Source organism: Pinus tabuliformis, chromosome 5_2 (assembly GCF_031772625.1).
Source record: "Pinus tabuliformis cultivar Carrire ecotype Pingquan chromosome 5_2, CPIR1, whole genome shotgun sequence".
In the NCBI taxonomy this organism is placed as follows: Eukaryota; Viridiplantae; Streptophyta; class Pinopsida; order Pinales; family Pinaceae; genus Pinus; species Pinus tabuliformis.
Genome location: NC_142306.1, coordinates 64,152,650 through 64,174,542, shown reverse-complemented (window position 1 = coordinate 64,174,542; position 21,893 = coordinate 64,152,650). Strand labels below are relative to the sequence as shown.

Sequence of the window (21,893 nt, the reverse complement as noted above, 5' to 3'; positions counted from 1 at the left end):
CCATATTCATTGCACTTAAAGCATTGAACCTTGGACATATCTTTCTTCTTGGACTTCCCAAACTTTCCTTTCTTCAGCTTCTTGACTCGAGCTAGAAAGGCTTGAGACTGCTCATCTGATCCAATGTCATCTTTTACCTTGATCCTTGATTCTTCCAAAATGCATTGTGCCCACAACTCATCAAAGGGAGTTGAATCTTTCTTAGAGTAGATGCTTGTTGCAACGCTGCTCCATTCAGGTGGCAATGCATTTAATAGAAAGGCTTGAGACTGCTCATCTGATCCAAGGTCATCTTTTAGCTTGATCCTTGATTCTTCCAAAATGCATTGTGCCCACAACTCATCAAAGGGAGTTGAATCTTTCTTAGAGTAGATGCTTGTTGCAACGCTGTTCCATTCAGGTGGCAATGCATTTAATACACGATGGTCATTTCCGAATAAAAAATTGTCTCTCCAAGCCTCATCCTTTGATTTCTTCATCTTGTATAGTTTATTGCAAAGACATCTTTTGTCCAGATGTACTTACAAAGTACATAACCTTGGAAGTTTTCAAATTTGCAACAAATGGAACAAGAGGATCCTTGATGGATTCAACTCTAATCCTTTGAGCCCTTACTTCCCCTTTCTTGTACTTTGCTAGTTCTTGAGTCTTGTCTTTGCTAGGTTCAGTGATTTCCCCAATTACATATTCCATTACCTCATGCTCTATCAGTGTCAGGTCAATCCTTTTCTTCTATGCAAGGTAATTTGATGCTCCAACGAGCTTATTGCTCTCCTTGCAGAAAGAACCCATATGACTTGTAGATTCAAACATAGAGTAATAATATGATACTTGATAACCAAGATTTTCCTCTTCCTTGATTATCTCTTCAACCTTTCTTGATGCCTTCAAGATCTTTGAAGAACTTTCAACAATGTCCTTGAACGATGCTTCCTGGGATTCTTTCAACCACAACTTTCTTCAAAGATAATACCAAGATTCCTTTTGATGCTTCCTTCAAATATGCCTTTCAATGAGCCTTTATATAGATCTCCTTCTTTCAAGAGACAACCTTCTCAAGCCTTCCTTTGATGAGAGCTTGATATAACCTTGATCTTCTTCAATGTAGAAATCCTTTTTCTAGTTCAACATGTCTTCTACTTCTTTCTTCCACAGATGATTCCCCTTGACAAGCAAACCCTTCTTTGTGTCCACAAGATGATCCTTCTAGTTGCCTTCTTGTTCACCTTAGCTCTGATATCATGTTGGAAAATTGAAGGTGGCAACTTATTAAATCCGATTTTCCTTAACCTTAATATTTGCTTGTGAACTTAATTAACCTTCTTTTGCTTTTTAGTTAGATCTTTTCATCAAACAAATATCTAGAACGAAAAAGTAACAATAGAGGACACAACAATTAGGCTCTTAGCCAAGCAAAACCCCTCCAAGGGGAGAACTCGGAAAACTCTTTGTTAGGTCCCTATATTACTAGTGTATTCCCTCATTGTTTTTGTCAGTGTAGCCCCCTTATTGTTATTGTTGTGCCCATGTAGTCCTCATATTGTTATTATTGTGCCCCATAGAAGCCCACTATTGTTATTGTTGTGCCCTTACATTATTATTGTTATGTCGACTCTGATTATATTGTGACCCCTTAGACTCCTATATATAGAAAGGAGGTTTTTTCATTTGAATCATCCAAGAATTGTTCATTTGTGTAATGTAAAGGAGGTTGCCCCCTCGAAGAGGCTAATTTTGAAGTCGTTGATCTATCTCTTTTTCTATTTTGTGAGCTGGTTGCATAACATTTGGTTTCAAAGCTTTATATTCTAGGGTTTCACTGCTTCAAATAGATCATCGTGGCATTTTCGCTATAACAGTTTTTCTACGAAGCTTCAAAAACTGAAATTAAAACCACATGGAGCTGAAATCTTGGTGAACTTCGTGTTTGAATTTAAGATTTTGTCTTGCTATATTTTCAGGGATATGATCCGAGGAAGTTAGGGTTTTTGTAGGCTCCATAATTCTTTCTCAAAAAGGTGACATAGGGAAAATCGTCATAACTTTCGTTTCAAGCATCAGATTTGAATTCTGTAAAAAGTGGCTGAAGGTGCACGGACTATAGTTTGTCGTGTAGCAATTTCAGGTTCGAAGGTTGAAACAGTGACACATGGCATCATGTACAACTTCGCTCTACTGAACCAATCCATAATCAAGTCATCGTGGGGGATTTGACATAACTCTTCCTTGGAGAATCCAATCTCGATCAGAGTTGTGGGGTTGGAAATACGACTCAGAGGGCTGCCATAGGACAAAATTTCAGAACTTGGAGATTCAAAATTACAGAGATACAATAGATTCAATATCGAACTCCTACAAAGCAAGAAAAAGGTGTGTATTTTTTAAAATTTGCATAAGTTTTGTTTGAAAAATTAGTTGGAAGTGATTCAAAGGGAATAATGAAGAATAAATATCATTAATTCATGACCCAAAGAAAGAAAATGGAAACACCTAAAAGCTCTACTATGACGCATGAAGAAAAGGAAGAAATGCAACGTGATATATCAAAATTACGAGACCAAGTGTAACAAATTTCGCTCTCACAAAAAGTAACAAAAGCTAATATGGATGGTTTGAAGAATGGCATGGAAGGTATAAAAAGGGGTGTGGGAGTTTTGAATGATGGTTTAAAAGCAGACATGGAAGCAATGATGAATGTCAAGATAGAGGGGTTGAAGGAAGGTTTGGCAAAGTTGCTAGAAGAAAGGTGCCCCAGCGGTGACAAGGCAATCCATCAAAATCATGATGAAGACAAAAGGAATATCAATTACGATTTTAGAGACTCAAATGCGGCGTTTAAGATATCAAGTACGATTTTAGAGACTCAAATGCGGGGTTTAAGAACCACCATATTCCAAAGATCGATATGAAGAAGTTTGATGGCAAGGATCCGGTAACATGGATACTACAGATGGAGCAATATTTTGATATCCATAATGCGCAACTCACACAAAAGGTACATGTTGCATCTTTATATTTAGAATCGAATCAGTTTGTATGGTAGCGATTGCTTCATTCTCATAATCCACTTGTCACATGGTAAATTTTTATGGAGGAAATGATAGCTCATTATGAGGATACAAAGAACAACACCTTCTTTAGCCAATTCATAAATCTCAAACAAAAGGGTTCAATGGCAGAGCACATTGGGGATTTCCAAAAATTGAATATCAGGGTAAATGATATTCCAGAGGAGCATAGGATTGATGCTTTCATAAGGACTTTAAAGGATAACATCCAACATGAGGTTCACCTTTGGGAACCTGATTCATTGGAGAAGGCATTCAGGGTGGCTAGAAAAGTGGAAAGCAAAATTATGTCAACAGGGAAGTCTACCACTCACAACTATAAAGACAGAAGTGTTGTTGCTCCTAGCCTTCCACAACCTACAAGGTTGACACCACAACAGTTGGAGCAAAAAAGAGCAAAAGGGCTTTGTTACAGTTGTGATAACAAATACATTAAAGGTCGTAAGTGTGCTGAGAAGAAATTATTTTACATAGATAGTGAAGAGGAGGAAGAAAAGGATCAAGAAACGTCAAAAGAAGAGGATATACACCAGGAACCAACCCCAGAGAATGAAGAAATGAATACGACCATATCTTGTCATGCATTGGCAGGAATTACCACTCCTCAAACTCTCTAGATAGAAGGACATATCAAGAAGAAAAGGGCAATAGTATTGATTGATTCGGGTAGTATTCATTGTAAGATAGCAAAGGAATTGAATTGCTTCCTATATCCAGCACCAGAGTGTCAGGTAATGGTTGCAAATGGAGGAACTATAAATTGCTCTGGAAAGTGTCATAATATCAAGCTATCCATGGGGGAATATTTATTGAATAGTCCAATGCTTTCCATTCCGATGGGTGGTGCTGATGTTGTACTAGGAGTCCAATGGTTACAATCTTTGACGACGATAGCTTTTAATTTTCAAGAGCTTTTCTTGAATTTTTTTTGGGAAGGAAAGGAAGTTGAATTAAGGGGTCTCGCAAAGAAACTAGCAAAGATAATTAGCTCTAATGGCATGACAAAGCTTCTAAACAAAGAAAAACGAGGCTTAATTGCACAATTATGCTAACTAGATGTTCAAACATCATAATCATCTATTTCTCCAAATCTCCAAAAAGCCTTGGACATTCATTCCAAGGTATTTGAGACTCCCAAAGGTCTTCCACCTATTCGTGATCATGATGATGTTATTCATTTGATTCTAGGAAGTGTTCCCCCAAACATTAGGGCTTACATATATCCGCATGCCCAAAAGAGTGAAATTGAACGCATGGTTGCAGAAATGCTAGAGGCTGGTATAATTCAACCTAGTCAAAGTTCTTTCTATGCTCTAGTAGTATTGGTGCACAAGAAGGATGGATCATGGCACATGTGTTCGGATTATAGGGAGCTCAACAAGCTCACTATTAAAGATAAATTTCTCATTCCTGTTATTGATGAATTACATGGAGCAATTTACTTCACCAAGTTGGATCTTGGTTCAGGATATCATCAAATTAGAATGAAGACTGAAGACATTTTGAAAACAACATTTAGAACTCATCAGGGTCATTATGAATTTTTATTTTGGCCTTACCAATGCACCTTCTACATTTCAAGGTTTGATGAATTCTAAGGTTCAAGCCATGGAAGATCACATTGAAAATCAACAAGTTTTCCAAGTCTTGAAGGATAACCTCACTTTGGTGCAGAATGGAATGAAACAACAGGTAGATCAACATTGCAACGAAAGAAGTTTTGATGTAGGCGACTGAGTATTTTTATGGCTACAACCATACAAACAAATGTACCTCAAGCAAGCTAAGAAGGATAATAAATTATCACCAAAGTATTATGGTCCTTACAAGGTGTTGCAAAAGATTGGTACCATGCATACAATTGGAGCTTCTTGCATCTTCTCGAGTGCACCTAGTTTTCCACGTTTCATGCTTAAAGAAGGTTATAGATGACAAGCTCTCAGTTCAAACAATATTGCTAGAACTTGACGAAGAAGGAAAAATCATATTAGAACCTGAAGCAGTCACGAAAATAAGAACTCGACAGGTACAAAATCGATCAATTTCAGAGTATCTCATCAAGTGGAAGAACTTACCCGCTGAAGATTCCACATAGGAGGATGAGAATTTTATATAGAAGCATCCATAACTACTCAAGCGTTGAGGACAACACTTTTTTGAAGGAGAGGGGCATGTTAGGTCCCTATAATCCTAGTGTATTCCCTCTTTGTTATTTTCAGTGTAACCGCCTTATTATTATTGTTGTGCCCATGTAGTCCCCATATTGTTATTATTGTGCCCCATAGAAGCCCACTATTGTTATTGTTGTGCCCTTACATTATTATTGTTATGTTAGCTTTGATTATATTGTGACCCCTTAGACTCCTATATATAGAAAGGAGGTTTTGTCATTCGAATTATCCAAGAATTTTTCATTTGTGTAATGTAAAGGAGGTTGCCCCCTCTAAGAGGTTAATTTTGAAGTCGTTGATCTATCTCTTCTTCTATTTTGTGAGCTGGATGCAACACTCTTCTCTTCTTTTAAAATCTGCTTCAAATGAGACACAAAGACCCAATCCTATACCCAGTCCTTCTCCAAGTACCAAGTAAGCCCTTCCGACAAGTCTTTCTGTGATCCAACACCAACCAGCTTCAATACTACAACTTTGACCTCCCAACTTCAATATTGTTTCTTCGACCTGCAACTTTGGCCCTTGAGACTGCTTCAAAAACGCTAACCCAACCTCCTCTGGAGACCTTCCTTGAGCAAGACAACTCCAGCCAAGGTTAATAAGGTAACTTTAGGGTAATTCTTCCTTATTGCAACAGCAGACTGCACTTTGTCCTACTGCAACTTGGATATGTGATTTCGTCCTCTTCTGTAGTTGCAAAAACCCTAGACTTTCGCATGTGTGGGAGAGAGATAGCCCAAAAACAAGTTTTTCGTCCTTCTTTCCTCTTCTAGTCCTTCGTCCTTCTTGTCTTCTTGTTTTCTAGCTATAGATTGAATTCTTCCTTGAGAAATCGAACTTCTTGGTGAGTGAGTGCTAAATGAGGTCAAACAACTGCTTTATTTAGCTTTTAAAAGGGGTTGAATTCCCTACTTTAGGCCGACTTGTACTTTTGGAGTTTTCAGGACTTTCTAGACTAAAAAATAATTCTTTTTCCTATTATGTTTTGCCCGGAAGCGTCTTATAAACATGATGTTGACTCCTTTGACTCATGACAATAAATCCTAAAACCTAACAAACCCTAGAAGCATGAAGAACATGCTTTTACCTAGAAGACCATCAATAAGAAGCATGAAACTCATGCTTTAATAATAATAAATTTTTCTTTTCTTCTTTTGTTTGTTACATAGGGGATACATATTGAAATGAGTACAACAATTATGAAGACCGAAACCAGTTACATTTTCAACATTTAGCAGCGAAGGCCTTTGAGAACCAGAGTAGATAGTTCAAACCCCATCCTCCTAGCGCTTTCAAAGGTGCAATGGAAGACCATGTTGTAAGTGCAAAAGGCCTTTTTTAAAGTTCCTTGCCTAGAGAAAATGCATTGTAATTTGTTTGATTCTATGAAGAATACCAAGAGGGCTTTAGGATAACAAAGCCATGTAAACTAGAATGGCTTCGATCACTTCCTTACATAGTATAAGCCTTCCAACTCTAGAGAGCCATTTATTACATCATGATCATATTTTTTTCTCAATCTGGACCAGGAGCCAATTCTCGTAAGCTTTTGAGTAATTGTTTGGCTTTAAGTGATATTCGAGGTATTTAAAGGAGGCACCCATCTTTTCTATATGAATTGGAAAGTCTCTGAGGATTTTGAGTTTTTCCTCCTCTGAGAGACCATTTTCAAAGAGATAGGGACTTTGAGAGATTCACCACCATCCCTGTAGCCATGGAGAAAAGATCCAAGATCTCTTTAAGAGTTTGAAATTCCTCCAGATCTCCATTTGAAAAGATAATGATGTCATCTACGAAAAGTAGGTGGGTGAGGAAACAATTGTGTGCCACTTTGATTCCACGGAAGAGATTATTTCTTTTAACATCAAAGATAGCCCTATTGAGCGCTTCAACTACCAAAAGGAAGAAAAGGCAAGGCTAATGTTGCATGAAGCGGGGACGTTTTTGGAAGCAAAGCGTTGAAAGCTTGATTTTCCAAGAACCTTTAGAAGCGAAGCGTCTATTTATATATATGTGTATGTATGTATGTATGCATGTATATTTTTTTGCATTTATATGAAAGAAAAAACATCCAAAATACCAAATTAGTTGTAGAAGATATGAAAATGTGCATATTTGTACATCAATGATTAATTATTCGAGCATCAACCATCTAGATTCTAGAAATTGCAAACAAACATTAAAATTTTAAGCATATCATAAATAATAGAAGGTAAAAAGTATCAAAACTTTAAGCATATAATAGAAAGTAGACATTTAGAAGATAAAAACATAAAACATTCAAATAACTTATCTAGCAAGTGAGCAACTGTCAACACGAGTCATGACCAAATAATAATGTTTACAAAATAGGCTACTTGGCCACCACCAACTAGACACTAAACTAGGAACACTGAAATGTTCAAATTCACAACACTAAAGTCTAACACTCTAATATATCATTGTAATATTCCTACTAGGAATTAAAAGTAATAATCAGACAAATCACCACATGCAACACAAAAATTCAACATGCAATTAGACACCCGTAACTTTAGCCAAAAATTGCGCCAAGCTGAGCCATTTTATTATCAAAGAGGAGTGTACAATATATGTATGGAATATGTGCATTTGGGCTTGCTAAAGCAAGCTAGACAAACACCAGTTGAGAAAATGTGCTACTCAGATGCTGGAAAGTACTTCCTCTTCAAGCTCTGGGCTGGCCCTGGAAAGCTGATATTGCTGGCTGGAAAGAGATTGTTATTTGACCCTCCTAGAGTGCTCAGAAAGTTTTTTAAAACTAACTGTGGGCTCTCCTCACTAGACCCACAAAGACCCAGAGAGAGTTGGGCCTAGTTCCAACCTTCCGAAATTACCCCTAATTAGTGCGAGCTCCTCCTTTAGCTGGGTAATTCGCACTACCTGAGAATCTGTTGCCAACACCCTCCAAAATAGTTGAGAAAATCCTCCAACAATCCTCCTTATGTCCCCTAGTAAAACAAAGTCCCAAACTCTGGTCAAGCCTCCACAACCAACACACTCCTCTAGTGGTTGCATAGGCCCAATCAAGCCACCTCTGCGCATGCCCAGGAAGAAGAATTTCCTCCTGAAGAATGACCACCCAATCTGCCCGCCAAACCATTGCAAAAAAACTGCTAAATACCAAGGAAATATTCCCCTAAATTCCCGGAACCAGCTCTACCCTGAAGCTCTCTCCCCGTAAGAGTGCGTTGTCCCTTTTTGGCCCCAGAATGCTCCAAAGTAGCTCGAACCTCCTTGTGGAATTCCTTCGGAACAAATCTACAAATGTAGCAAAGGCTCCCCTAGGGTGGCACTCGAAGTCCACCGAAGAAGGAGTTGAGATCTCCCCTCAGAAATCTCATGTGCTGAACAACACTAGTAGACTTGGCTCAACAACTCAAGTGTACAAGAGAGTTTGTTTTTCAAATGATCAAAAGCCCCCAAATGATGCCTTCTCCTCCTATTTATCCTTGCGCTCTCTCTCTCTCTCTCCATGTGGGCCCCATACATCGACCCCTTCTTCTCCCTCTCTCTCCACAAGTGCGTTTTCCTCCAAGGGGTGCGTATTCCTCTTGGGGTGGCCCCCACCTTCCACTAGGAATTTGATTTGCCTCCTTTTCCTATGTTGGAGCCTCCTTAAGCCAAAAATGCCAAGTGGGGTCCTCCTAACCCACTTTTCCTAAGTCTAAGATGGAAAAACTTCAAAATTGGCAAAAATGGTAATTTACTTAGCAAAATTGCTAAGTAGGAATATCACAGTCCTCCCACCCAAATGTTGCTTGTCCTCAAGCAACTGTAGTGATGGGTGTTGGAGTACCTATTCCCCTTCCCAAGTGGCATCCTCCTCTGGCAAGTCCTTCCACTTCACCAGAATCGTTCTGTTTTTGAGCCTCCTCTCTCTCACCTCCAAAATAGCCTCTAGTACCAATACCAAATGCCCCTCATCATCCAAAGGGGGAAAATTAGTAGTCGTTGTCACCTGCTGTGCCAGAGCCTTTTTCAGGCATGAGACATGGAATACATTGTGCACCTTGTTCCCAAGTGGGAGCTCCAGCGCGTAGGCCACCTCTCCAACTTTCCTGGTCACCTTGTAAGGCCCATAGAAACGTGGTTTTATATTTTCAGCTGCCTTCTGTTTCATAGTGGACTATTTATATGGTTGGAGTCTCAAAAAGACCAAGTCCCCAACCTCAAAATGCCTCTCAACCTTGTGCTTGTTTGCATAAATCTTTTGCTGATTTTGGGCTGTTTGTAAATTATCCTTGAGAGCCATAAGGATGTCCTAGATCTCATGTATCCAATCTTTGGCCCTTGGGGCTCAACTGTCTCCAAACACCAAATCAACAAATGTCAGAGCATCATAACCATACAGAGCATGAAATGCAGACATAACTATCAACATGTGGAATGTGGTGTTGTAGCAGTACTCTCCAAGGTGAATCCACTTCACCCATGCACGTTGCTTCTCGGTCGATGGTAACATAGTTGCGCAAGTACCCCTCCACCTGCTTGTTCACAATCTCCGTCTGGCCATCGGTTTGTGGGTGATAACTGGTACTGGGTGTGAGCTCAGTCCCCACTAACCGAAACAACTCCTGCCAGAATCCCCCCATAAATCGACTATCCCTGTCACTCACTATGGTCCTGGGGAGGCCATGCAATTTGAACCTCCCTGAAAAACAACTTGGCCACCTGTGAAGTTGATGACTAGGAGGGTATGGCAAAGAAAAGGGCGTACTTGGTCAGCCTATCAACCACTACATATGTGCAGTCCTGCCCCGGTGCTGCTGCTAGCCCTATAATGAAATCCATGGATATACTCTCCTGTTTCCTCTTAGGAATGGGAAGAGGCTGTAGTAATCCCGCAGGGTGTGTCTGCTCTCCCTTGTTCCTCTGACAAGTATCGCGCTCCTGCATGTGCACTCCCAGATAGCTCTGTATGTCTTGAGGAACCCCTGATGCCCTGCTAGTTGAGAGTCATGCGCAACCTGCATAATCCTCTCCCTCAACTGCGAACTAAGTACAAAATAGATCCGGTTCTTGTAGTAGATCGCTCATCCATCACACAAAACCGGTCAGCTGCATGGGTGCTATCTAGGATCTCACAAGCCTGCCTATCCTTAGAGTACTCCACCAGTAACTGCACCCTCCAATCTTGGCAGATACTCATGAGGGATAATGTTGCGGGCCTCCTTGATAAAGCATCAATTACTACATTCTGCTTGCCCTTGATATACTCTATGTCAAAATTGTAGGCCTGGATCTTGTTGACCACTTTTGCTGCCTCTTGTTGAGCTCTCTGCTCCAAAAGAACCGAAGACTATTGTGGTCAGTCTTCACCCTGAACTTGTTTCCCACTAGATATTGTCAGAATTTGGTCAATGCATGCATGATGGCCAACATCTCCTTGTCATATATAGAATAGAGCTGCTCATGAATAAGGAGTTTCCGACTCTCAAATGCTATGGGGTGCCCACCCTGCATCAAAACATCCCCAATGCCCTCACTAGACACATCACACTCCATTACAAACGACTGTGAAAACTTTGGTAGCGCTAACATCGAACAACTGTCATCACTTGTTTGAGGCACTCAAAAGCCCCCTGCACCACATCTGTCCACTCAAACGCACCTTTCTTTGTCAGATCGGTGAGGGGTGCTGCCAACTGTGAAAACACCTTCACGAACTTCCTGTAATAGGTGCAAATGCCCAAAAATCCTCGTAGCTCAGTCACACTCCTGGGTGTAGGCCAATCCAATATGGCCTTGATCTTCTCCTGGTTCACACGTACCCCATCCTCTCTGATGAAGTGGCCAAGGTATAACATCTCTGTCAGTGCAAACTCACATTTGGACACCTTGGCGTATAACTATTGCTCCTCAAGAATACAAAGCACCTCCTCCAAATGCATTGTGATATTCCTAACGAAAATATTAAGTGAATAACAGAAACATGTACTATAACAACTAGGAAATTCAACACATACACAGGAAATCAAACACAAGAGGAAATGCACCAAAACTTTGAGCCATTTTGTTTATTTCTGAGCAAAATGGAGTACAATTTAGTATGGAAAGAGGAACCTGAGCTTGCTACAACAAGCTAGGCAAACCCCAGGTTGGAATTGTGAGACCCAAGTGCTAGAATGACTCCACCAAAAACCTTTGCGCTGACCCAAAAAATCACTGTCACTGCTGTTGTAGTTGCATTGAGATTTCGGCCCTCAAATCTACTCCAAAAATTATGCAAAATTAAATGTAGGCTGCCCACACCAGCTCCAACCAAACCCAAAAATATCTCACGAACCCAAGTGGTGGAAATGGTCTCGAAGCGAACTGCACCCCCCTCCAGTGATTTCTGCTACTGGCCGCTGATTGGAACACTGATTTCGGCCAAAACTACTACGCAATTTTTTTGCTAAATTAACCCGAGCCCCTCTCACCAAACCCAAGTGTTTGGGCTGAATCCAACATGAGCCCCAAGAAGTGCATGTGGCTCCAATTGGCTGGAAAAGCGCCTTGTAAGAAGAATCCTGTTGTAGGAAGCCAAATCAATTCCTGGGAAAATCTCTTCCAACCTCTGCAATTCACTCCTCCAAACCTCTTATTTCTCCTTAGCCCAAACTCCCCAAATCTCCCTGTCAAAATGTTTGCGCAGTCGCTATCCAGAAATCCCCGCGCAACCCTTGAAATAGATAAATTTGACTCTCCAAAATGCAACACTCCTAGCCTTGCAAATCACCAAGGAAAAACTCGTCCCCCCTATGGATAAATCTCTGCAAATTTTTTGGCCAAAACTCCATTGTTTGCTACCTTCTCTTAGCCCCTTCGAATTTCCTTCTGTGCCCTAAGAGAAGCACATTCTAGTTGGAAATAGTCTACAATGTAGCTCCTAGAGAAGCCCTTAGGTAGACTCCTTTTTACTCCCCTAGAGTGACACTCGAAGTTCACTGAAGATAGAGGTGAAATTCCTGCTCAGAAATTCCTTGTGCTGAACAACATGGTTGTCTTGGCTAAATAGCTCAAGAGAACTAATGTTAAAATTATAAAATGACCAAAGATGCTAAATAAATGGCTTACTTTCTTTTGAAGCAAGGTGAATGGTTCTCTAGGAAGGGCTGATGGGATACCTAGGCTTAGGTTTGGGGAATATTCCTTGAGAAGAAGTATCCTAGACCTAAGAATCCTTAAGGAGAAGTGGCTTTTATGTAATCCTTGTAAAATTTGAGTTACAAAGTTGTGGGACCACAAAGAACCCAAGTGGACCCAAACTAGGTCAAGGGTGTGGGGTTGATCATCAATAGATGGGCTTGACTAGGTTTGGGAGGAGAATAGGATCAAAGGAATAATTTTCTTTTGGAGTTTAAATGCAATGATCCAAATGAAGACACTAACCCAAGGGAACCTAGGGAGAAGAATGGTCTTCGAGCTAGGGCTTGCAATATCTTGAGATTCCATCATTGGATTGAGCTCGAAATTGGAGGACCCCTTGAGAAGGACCCAACGTAGTTCTAGATCGAATTTCAAGGGTTTTTGATGGCTACAAATGATTTCTTGTGATGTCCTAGGAGGCCTTCTAGGGTTAGGCCTAGAATTGGAAGAGAAGAAGAAAAGAAAGGTTATTCTAACCACTAATGGGATGCGAGGATCAGTGCCTTGCTTCTTGGGCTTAATGGAGTCAAGATACACCTATATCAAGAATTTTCTTATGCTAAGGAGCCTTAAATGATCTTTGCTAGCCTTTCCAAGTGCAACAACTAGGTCATTAGGGATTTATACTTCAAATTGCAGAAAAGATGAAGTTTCAAGGCTTGTTAACCCACTAGGGAGCCTCTAGGAATGTTCACCCTCCTTCTCAATGAGCAACGCATGCAATATATCTTTTATTCAAGGCTTAAAGAAGAATTTCACATTTTTTGGGCCCATACAAGAACAAGGGTAACAATATCATGCATTTTACAAGTAAGATAACAAGAATAGCATCAAATTTCACTTACAAGAGAGAGAAAAAGTATATCCATTCACCAACTTTGCATAGCACGAAGCTCCAAAGACAATATCGAAAATCCAAACATCATAGTGCATCAAGAAACTTCACAAATTTTGTCCAAGAAAGCAAGTGCAAAAATCTCAAGAGATACTAATCCAATCCAAGTGATGATGAGAGGAATGAATGAGCCTCTCATCTATTTATATCCTTCCTAAAGAGTTCGATTTGCCTAATTAGGTGTAATTAAGCCCCAAATAATAAAATAATGTGCAATAATAACATCCCTTGTTGACAAGCCGACCAAGATAGCTCCATAATACAAAAATATGTGTCTCAAGAGGGCAAAATAGTAAACATGATGAATTGTTGGGCCATTGAGAAGGCTTAGTGGAGTCCAAAGTGTGCCACGTTGAGAGAATGGGCTCCAAACACAGTGATCAAGGGGTTGGCCCCTTGATATCCATGAAAGTCACATGTGATATCCTCAAGTGGGTGCCTGGACACAATGACATCCTCATGGGTCTCCAAGTAGATCGAAAATGCATGTGAACCATTTGTAAGGGCTAGAATGATGACATAAGCCCTCCCTTTGTCTCCCATGGCGAGACACATCCTCATCTGGGCCCTGGAACATCTGCCAAGTGTATGGTACAAGTGTGAAGCCAACTAGGCATGGTGATCCAGGTGCATCATCCTCATCCAAAAAGGTGGAACATGAGCAATCAATGAATGGTGTTGGGGGATCCATGAAGTGCTCTTTGTTATGGTGGAGGCCCATGGCTCTCAACGCTCACCCTACAAGTGCCAATGTGACCCTCTGGAGGGCTTGGACCTCGTATAGGGAGACCAAACCCCAAATGGAGACCCACCTGCAATCCTGTATAAGATCCAATGCGTCCCCTCACCTTCCAGTACAACAAATCATTAGAGTAATCGAGTAAAAGAGCTTACAAACCATGGAAAACAAGTGGACACTTCATAGTGGCATGCCCTTCCATAGTGGGCTTTAGCATGTACAAGTGTCTCCAAGCTCAATAAGGAGGTTAACCAAGGACCCTATTAGGTGGCTTCAGCCTCTAAAGGGGGTGACATGTCCATGGTACATCCATCAAATGGTAGATGGCATGTGATATAGTGATGGAATGGAGTGGGGCATGAAGGGGAAGCTTCGGGCCATATGCCATGGTACAAGGGTAGCTAAAATAAGGGAAGCCCACACTTGGGTATATGGATGTGGGAGGGAGCAATTGTGGTACATGAGTTACCCCGGGCCCCGATCTTTGTTTTTCCACCCTTCTTCATATGGCCTTTTGTCTTTTATTGATTTTTTTTAATAATTGCTTGGGGATCCAGGGATGAGAGCATGATGTGTAAGATATAGCAGTAGATACCCCCTTAAGGTGGGGTAGTTCATTGCCCACCAGGGGTTAGGATAATCATGGGTTCCTTAATGATGGAGGGGACTCATCTAGGGCCCATAGGAACCAGGGTGATAGCCAAAGATAAGGGGTAGAGCTCATGTTTCCCATGTGCTAAATTTGTAAGTCTCGACCATCGTTTGCATTTTGTGGTACATTTCTTGTTGAGAGTGGCCAAATTATGCTTTTTTTTTTCTTTTTAGCTGCATCAACCTCCGGGGCATCATTTCAGGCTTGACCCAAGGTGTGGACAAGAGGAAGGGGAAGCTAAACCCTTGTGGACCCAGATGGGAAAACTGGTGAATGGGGTTGTAATGAGTAGAAGGGGAGTAATGTATATGGTATTAGGAAGCGGGACCATGCAACCAAAATCAGGGTTTCCCATTTAGTGCCATCCCTAAAGCTTAGTAGCCAATAAAGGAGCTCCTACGGGACTAGGATACCAGGTTAACCATCCAATTGGGCAGAGGAGACAAGAGTATAGACCTAGCTTACTCTTTTCGCCGAATTCCCCACCAATCCATGCCCAAAAGTGTCCATGATAAGTAAGCAAAATTACCCAATTGCATAATGAAAAGCGATACCTTCGGGGTCGGGAGGCCCACCTTCAAACATACAATCATAACAGATGGGCGAGGAACCACATGGCTGGCTTAGGTGGCAGAGATAGTGGCACATCAAGCTATTTGGTGGCTGCAAGGGGCTGTTGGCTGCCAACTAAGGACCATCTAGGAGAACATTTTCTCCTATGGATACTACTGACAGGTGGTGGGTAACACCCACCATACCACACCATGGGATCTGCTATCTTGTCTCTTGGAAGCGGACCCCGATACTGCCCGGAGACTAAACATTTGCTCGTAAAAAAGGTGAACCACCCACTGTATATGCTCCTGTGACACCTCGGAGTGCCTCACCCAAAATGTGTCGTGCATACCCTTTAGTGTGAACTCAAGGGTGGAAGATACGCTACCTCCGCAGCAAACCATGCACTCCCCAAACTTGTACTTGTCAGCTCGTGCCTTGATGCAATGCCACCATTGAGAAGTCTCTCCCCTGGTGTGTTGAGTTGCATCAAAATATCTCAAGTGAGCTCCCCGCACCCTGCGGCTCATGCCCAGAGTGTCAAAGGACACTAAAATAACATTGCTGTGCTGCAAACGTAGCCGACAGCCCTGAAACAGTTTTAGAACATTGCTGGATAGAGAAGGAAGAATTCACATGAGCTCTGATATCCATGTCAAGAATCAAGGTCGCTAGGAGAGATAGGAGCTGCAATGAGCACTTCAGCAAGCCTTAATCTAGAATAAGAAAACACAGCAGATTTATAACAGTATTAGAAGGGAACACACCATAACCAAAACACAAACTCGAATAGAGGTACCATATAGAAAAGATACCCTTAGGCCTTTATCCAATAATCAAATTGAGTGAATAAATCCAAATGAAAGGAGTGCATTCATATTTATACACATTCTTTAGGGTTTGGGGTGCTAGCCCCAAGAGGTTGACTGGGGCAGTCTTAGCCAAAATAGCCAAATAAAGTAACGGGTTAGTTACCTATGTGTAGGCACAATAAAGCCATCAATAGATCAATACAATCAGTCGGCAGATGGCAGCAAGTGAGGCTTAACCACATAATCTCAACTTATAGTTCTTCCTAACTATATTTATTATAAGCATAGACTTACCCTCAAGATGATGCCCCTTCCATAAAAAACGGGCTATGAATAGAGTGTTATTCTGCCACAACCCAATCTCAGAAAGTTTTGGCTATTGCAGTCCCACAATAAATGCTTGACTACTTTTCTCGTAAATGACACAACTTCCATCTGCAAAGCCTTTATTCTGGAGCCCATCCTCAACTGCTAGGCTATTCTCGAGGATCAGTGATCTGAGAACTCTAACTTGGAATAAAATGTGTGCTTTACAGATGCCCTGAATTCTCCTAACCCATCTGGTTCCATGATCCTGAACTGCCCTTCTTCTATTGAGTTAATTTGTCAGGAAAAAATTGGGTCGTCCTTTCATAAAGCTCTTTGGTTCTATAGTCAACAAAGGGCTTCCCATATGAATACTCTAGCTTTGCATAAAGTATGTTCTTTCCAGATTCCTTGAAATCTCCTAACCCATTTGGCTCCATGATCCTGAACTGCCCATCTTCTATTGAGTTAATTTGTTAGAAAAAATCGACGAGTCTTTTCGTAAGGCTCTTTGGTTATATAGTCAATAAAAGGATTCCCATACTACCACTTCAAATTCTTCCAGAAGGATCCTACATCTAAGCTCATTTTACAATAAATGGTTTCAGGTATGATTTTGGAGAGTGCTTTAAAAGCTTCTTTGTCCACTGCATGAAGCTCACAAAAAACAAGGCTCTATTTGTGGAAGGGGTTGGGTCAAGCTGTCAGGTATCCAAGCAATGTTTACAGACCCCAGCTTCCATATTAGCCTTATGCTATGTCCCAGCCTCTAGAGGACCATTAAAATTCCAGTGAAGAGAAAAGAGTGCTTCCATGTTTTTGTTTTCTTAAATGCTTATAGATAGTACTTGGTCAAGCGAACTCATTTGTGATAGAGATGAAACTGTACTTCTATGTATTTTCCGTTTTCCTTGTCATAAGCGGTAAACTTGACTACTACTGGGCTTATACTTCGTAGAGTGTGTTATCTCAAAATCAAGCTCTGGAAGGCTGCAACCCAGGAAGACTTCAAGTAACTATTTCACACCAATCTTTTGACTAAGGCTTAGCCTCCTTAGCCGGAGAGGGCTCTCTCAAAGGATTATTGATTTTGACTATCAGTAAGATGGCTAACTCTTGTGAATAACATTGACAAATAATGAAGGCTGGACAAATATTACATAAGTTTCCATTGGGCCTATGGAGTCAAACATACTACAGCAAACAATGATGATGCCTTACATAGAAATCAGGGCACTTAGCATTTGGATGTTCAGAAAACCACTTATATAAAACCACAGTTTACAAAGGCATACAGGAAGTCAGAGCATGATCAATGAATTCTGAGTGATTATGCATTTGTACAACTGTAAAAGAACACTAAAGAAAATATACCATCACACATTCTGAACAAGTAAATCCCTTATGAATCCTGAGAAGTAAAACAGTCATTTATATTACTGAACTCTGTTTTTTACATAAGCCAAAACAGTCCTCTGTTTGTAAAATATCCAACCCTCATTACATAGATGTTCCAGCTATATATAGAAAATCCTTATTCTAACTACTTCGAGCTTCCTCCTCCCACATGAGGGGAACTCGAATTCTGCCTATGATGACACCTATCTGCTTTACAACTAACTATTAAATACAATAAGTGCTACCTGGAGTTCTAAAGAGATCTAAATCTAGTAGGACTCTAACACCGTGTTATGCTAATAATAGCCTTGATTACAATGGTTCTTGTTCTTTGACACCTGGTCTTCTTTAGATTTGGCTGAGCTGGATGTTAAATACGCCATATTGACCTTGAACGCTGAATCCTTTACTGCCCCGTAGTATTAGGAGATGTCCCCTGCTTCTCGGCTTTTGTTTTCATTAATTTGCTCAAATATATAACAGCATGTTTCTTAGTCTTTAATAATCCAAGGTATGGAACGCTGCCATGTTTCTGATGTGCTGTAGGCTGTATTGATGATGTGTCATCCACTATTTTAAAAACCAAAGAGAAAACGCATTCAAGCTATCTGATGCATGCTTCAATTCTTTTATGATATGACAAAATGCCACGTCCTTAATACGCTGTCCACCGTTTTCATATGTGTAGGCAAAAGTTCTTGCAAGCTGTCTTGATCTTGTTGAAAGCTGATGGCTTCAGATGATTCCTTGTAGACATACCCCTTTTCAAAATTCCCGCTTGTATTTCAAAACCGGTTGACTGAGATTAGATTGTGTAGCTTCAGCAGTTTCGCAGCGTGCTACGAAACTGCTGTACATTAATCATCTTCAGCAGTTTCGTAGCGCGCTACGAAACTGCTGTGTGATTCCAAAAACACAGTTTCAACCCAAAACTTTGAAATTGTCTGGGTTGATCAGGTGGAAAATAAGGAGCCGGCGGGCAATCTGGAGAACATTTCCTCCTCATTTTTGCACTGCTGAATCCAGGTGTCATATATCACTATACGCTTGTTCTTGTAAAATCCATACATGTATGCGTTGCTGTGTGTCGATCTTGTTGAACCATCAATCACAAATAGCTTCTTCAACGGAAACTTTAGAGATGATGCTAGCCTTTCAATATTCAACCTAAGTTCCCCTTCCGGAAGAGGAGTGAACTTGTTGAAGAGAGGAGCTATAAGAATAGAATATAAAGACATCATCACTAGTGACAGTATAAGCATGAAGGCCCAAAGGGTATATTGCTAAATATTGACCTCCTTTCCGCACAATTATGATTATTGCTGAAACAATTGGTGGCCCAAGTAAAACTGAAAAGCCCAGACCCACAACCATATCTCTGAGAAAAAGCCAAATCGTTTGTTTATTGAATCCATGCCGAGCCTCAATGACAAAAGTTGAATACAGTGAAAAAGGCAGATCTATCAACTGAGACCAAAAAGTAACAGCTGCTAAACATATGAGTGTATGAATGATTTCATTATGAGGATCTAAGCCCAAGTTTGCAACTACAACTTCTGATTTCTGCCAAAGGAATGGTAATGCTCGAAGAAGTAAAATTGCTGAATCTCCTATGATGGTCACTGCTGCGTGAACAAAGTGGAAGCGGCTTTTATCAATGCTGTAAGCTCGAGATTTTTCAAACTTATCCTGACTCACCACTCCTTTTAAAGGCTTAGGCAGATAAGGAAGCTTAAGTGACGTATGTTGCCTCAAGTCAAGGTATGTCTCAATGAAGTACATGAAGATCATGAAACCAACAACAGCTTCCAAATAGGGAAACGCCATTTTTTAGACCAATCCAAGACAAGCCTCGCCTCGCCTGTAGCGAATAAAGGGCCAACTAGTAAAAGAATGGGATGCAGTAGACCTGATCTCCAGTTGAGTTGAGTGCCGGGGAAGCCGCGATACTAAGGTAATACGGGGGTCAATATAAAGGCATGATGCAATTCCTCCATTAGTTCATAAAAAGGGCAATTTCTTCCTTGCATTATTCTTCATTTGAAGACAGTTCTGGTCATAAAGATTACTGACATCATGTTCACCTTGCATCTAAAAATCGAAACGATTTCACGGGTTGCCTCACATAATCTGTGCAGAAAGATGAATTAAAGAATCCCTCGAGGCCCCACTCATTCTATTAGTGCATATGGAATAATTGCCGAGGGATAGTCTCAGTGAATTTCCGTCAGTTATTCATGTTATTCAGGAGCTTCACAACTTCTCCAATTGCGACTGTTTTACCTTCATCCCGAAGTGTGAACCTTCCAAGTCGAGGAAAATCAGAGAACTTCTCAACACAGATAGTGTCATTTACCTGAATGCGACACAACACAACTGCTCCAGTCTTAACAAAAAGACATTTCTTTTTCATTGGCTTTTTCATCCTTGGATCCATCTGCTCTAACAGCTCCATTATCTCACATTCCTCAACAACAGAATGAATATGCAGTACAGCTTTATAACCAGCAGTAAATATTGCTTTATGTTCCAGTAGTTCTAATATCTGTAACTGAGCCTCAAACTCCAGCACTGCTTGAATTGGATTTGAAATGGAAGACAAAACAAAGCCTGTAGAGATGTCATCTTCTTCAACACCAGATAATTTCACCCTAACATTTTCTCCAGGCCTTGCATACTTTATTTCATCACTTTCACGATAAACAGCTACAACTTTCTCGTGAACCTTATTTGGCGTTATAGTTAAGCTGTCTCCTTGCCTTACAGTGCCTGACTCTGTTTTTCCCATAACCACAATTCCCATATCCTTGAATCTATCTATTAATGGCATCCTGAAAGGACCTTTAGGATCTCTTGGAGGTAACCTGAATGCAACGATTACTATGGGATTGTCAATGAAGGAGTTGTTCCATCAACTTGAATAGCATCAATGACCTCTCCAAAAGTTGGCTGTTGAGCACATCCACAAGAATCCATTATAGTCCTCCACATCATACAACAGAGTGTCCTTTATAGGCACATATCCTGCATCCCTAGACAACTTCTCTAATATTGCATAGATATCCTTTGTTTGAGAGTGCGTTCGGTCTCCTATGACAGAAGTATGCACTGTGTTTTTAATCTCAATCCAGCTCTGATAGAGAAGAAACACGGGACTTCCATCCACAAGAACCCTTTGAGAAATTTTTTTAAAAATGAATGTTCAGGATTTAAAACATTTTTCTTCGGTGATAACAGAGTGGCTGCATGATGTAATTGCTTTGTCCAAGGCAAGACCATATCTAAGTGCAGTAATGTTAATCATTTACAGAGTGTGGTCAAAAACGCCCTGCACATCCATATTTAGCTAACATATGTTTCTATTAATCAATTGATGGAACCAAATATGAAGAAAACAGCATTTTGTTTCATGAATTTTCTATGCTTATAGTTTGAGATTGTGCTAAACATTCAAATGTTCAGTCAAATGTAAGGGACTAGACTAAAATGACAGCTTGCAGGATGCACTAGCAGCTACCAAAGCAGCAGAAGCTGCTCGGAAACGCGCAGAGGATATAGAAGCAGGCCGAGTACAACTGAACGGTCGTGAGCTTTTTGAACGTGAGCCATGGGTATTTGACGATAGCCGTTTTGATTCTTGAGTAAGGTCTTTATTGTTTGCATTGGCGTTCTTCCCAATTAACGGACTCGTAACATTTTTTACTGCTTTCAATATTGATCCAAACGGTAATATTATGGTAGCTTTATTTTGATAATGGGTCGGTGCTCCAATAGATACCATGCAAGATCATACGATAGTGGTTGTAAAACTATAAGCTAATCAGGAATTCCACATCTAAAAGGATAACTTTTGGATGGTGTGAAAACCTATTGACAGTGGATTTTTCTTTAGTTATATAAAAGGTTTAATATCTATTAACTATACTTTAGCTGCCATTTTTGACAATGATTCAGAAAAATTAGGTGATGGGGTTAAATATTTATTTTTGTAGTTTGTCGCAACTGATTATCGACTTCAGAGTGCATCTATTGCTGGGAGGAAAGAATGAAACACCAATATAGTGGATCGGGAAGCTTCTAGCATTGGGCTACTCATTCTCATTATCATTCATCAATATTTACAATCATAACATCTTGGTGCTTTG

General features: G+C 40.5%; 1 protein-coding gene and 1 pseudogene across 1 annotated transcript in view; one reads left to right on the top strand and one right to left on the bottom strand.

Moving 5' to 3' along the window:
- Nucleotides 1–21,672, top strand: part of LOC149157559 (zinc finger CCCH domain protein) — a 32,026-nt gene extending 10,354 nt beyond the window's left edge. Inside the window, exon 2 of the mRNA XM_089437640.1 lies at nt 21,249–21,672. Coding sequence (XP_089293766.1) covers nt 21,249–21,389 — 141 coding nt within the window. The 3' untranslated portion in view covers nt 21,390–21,672. The remainder of the gene's footprint in view (nt 1–21,248) is intronic.
- Nucleotides 18,687–19,649, bottom strand: LOC149157560 (CAAX prenyl protease 1 homolog pseudogene; annotated as a pseudogene).
- Nucleotides 21,673–21,893: the final 221 nt, after the last annotated feature.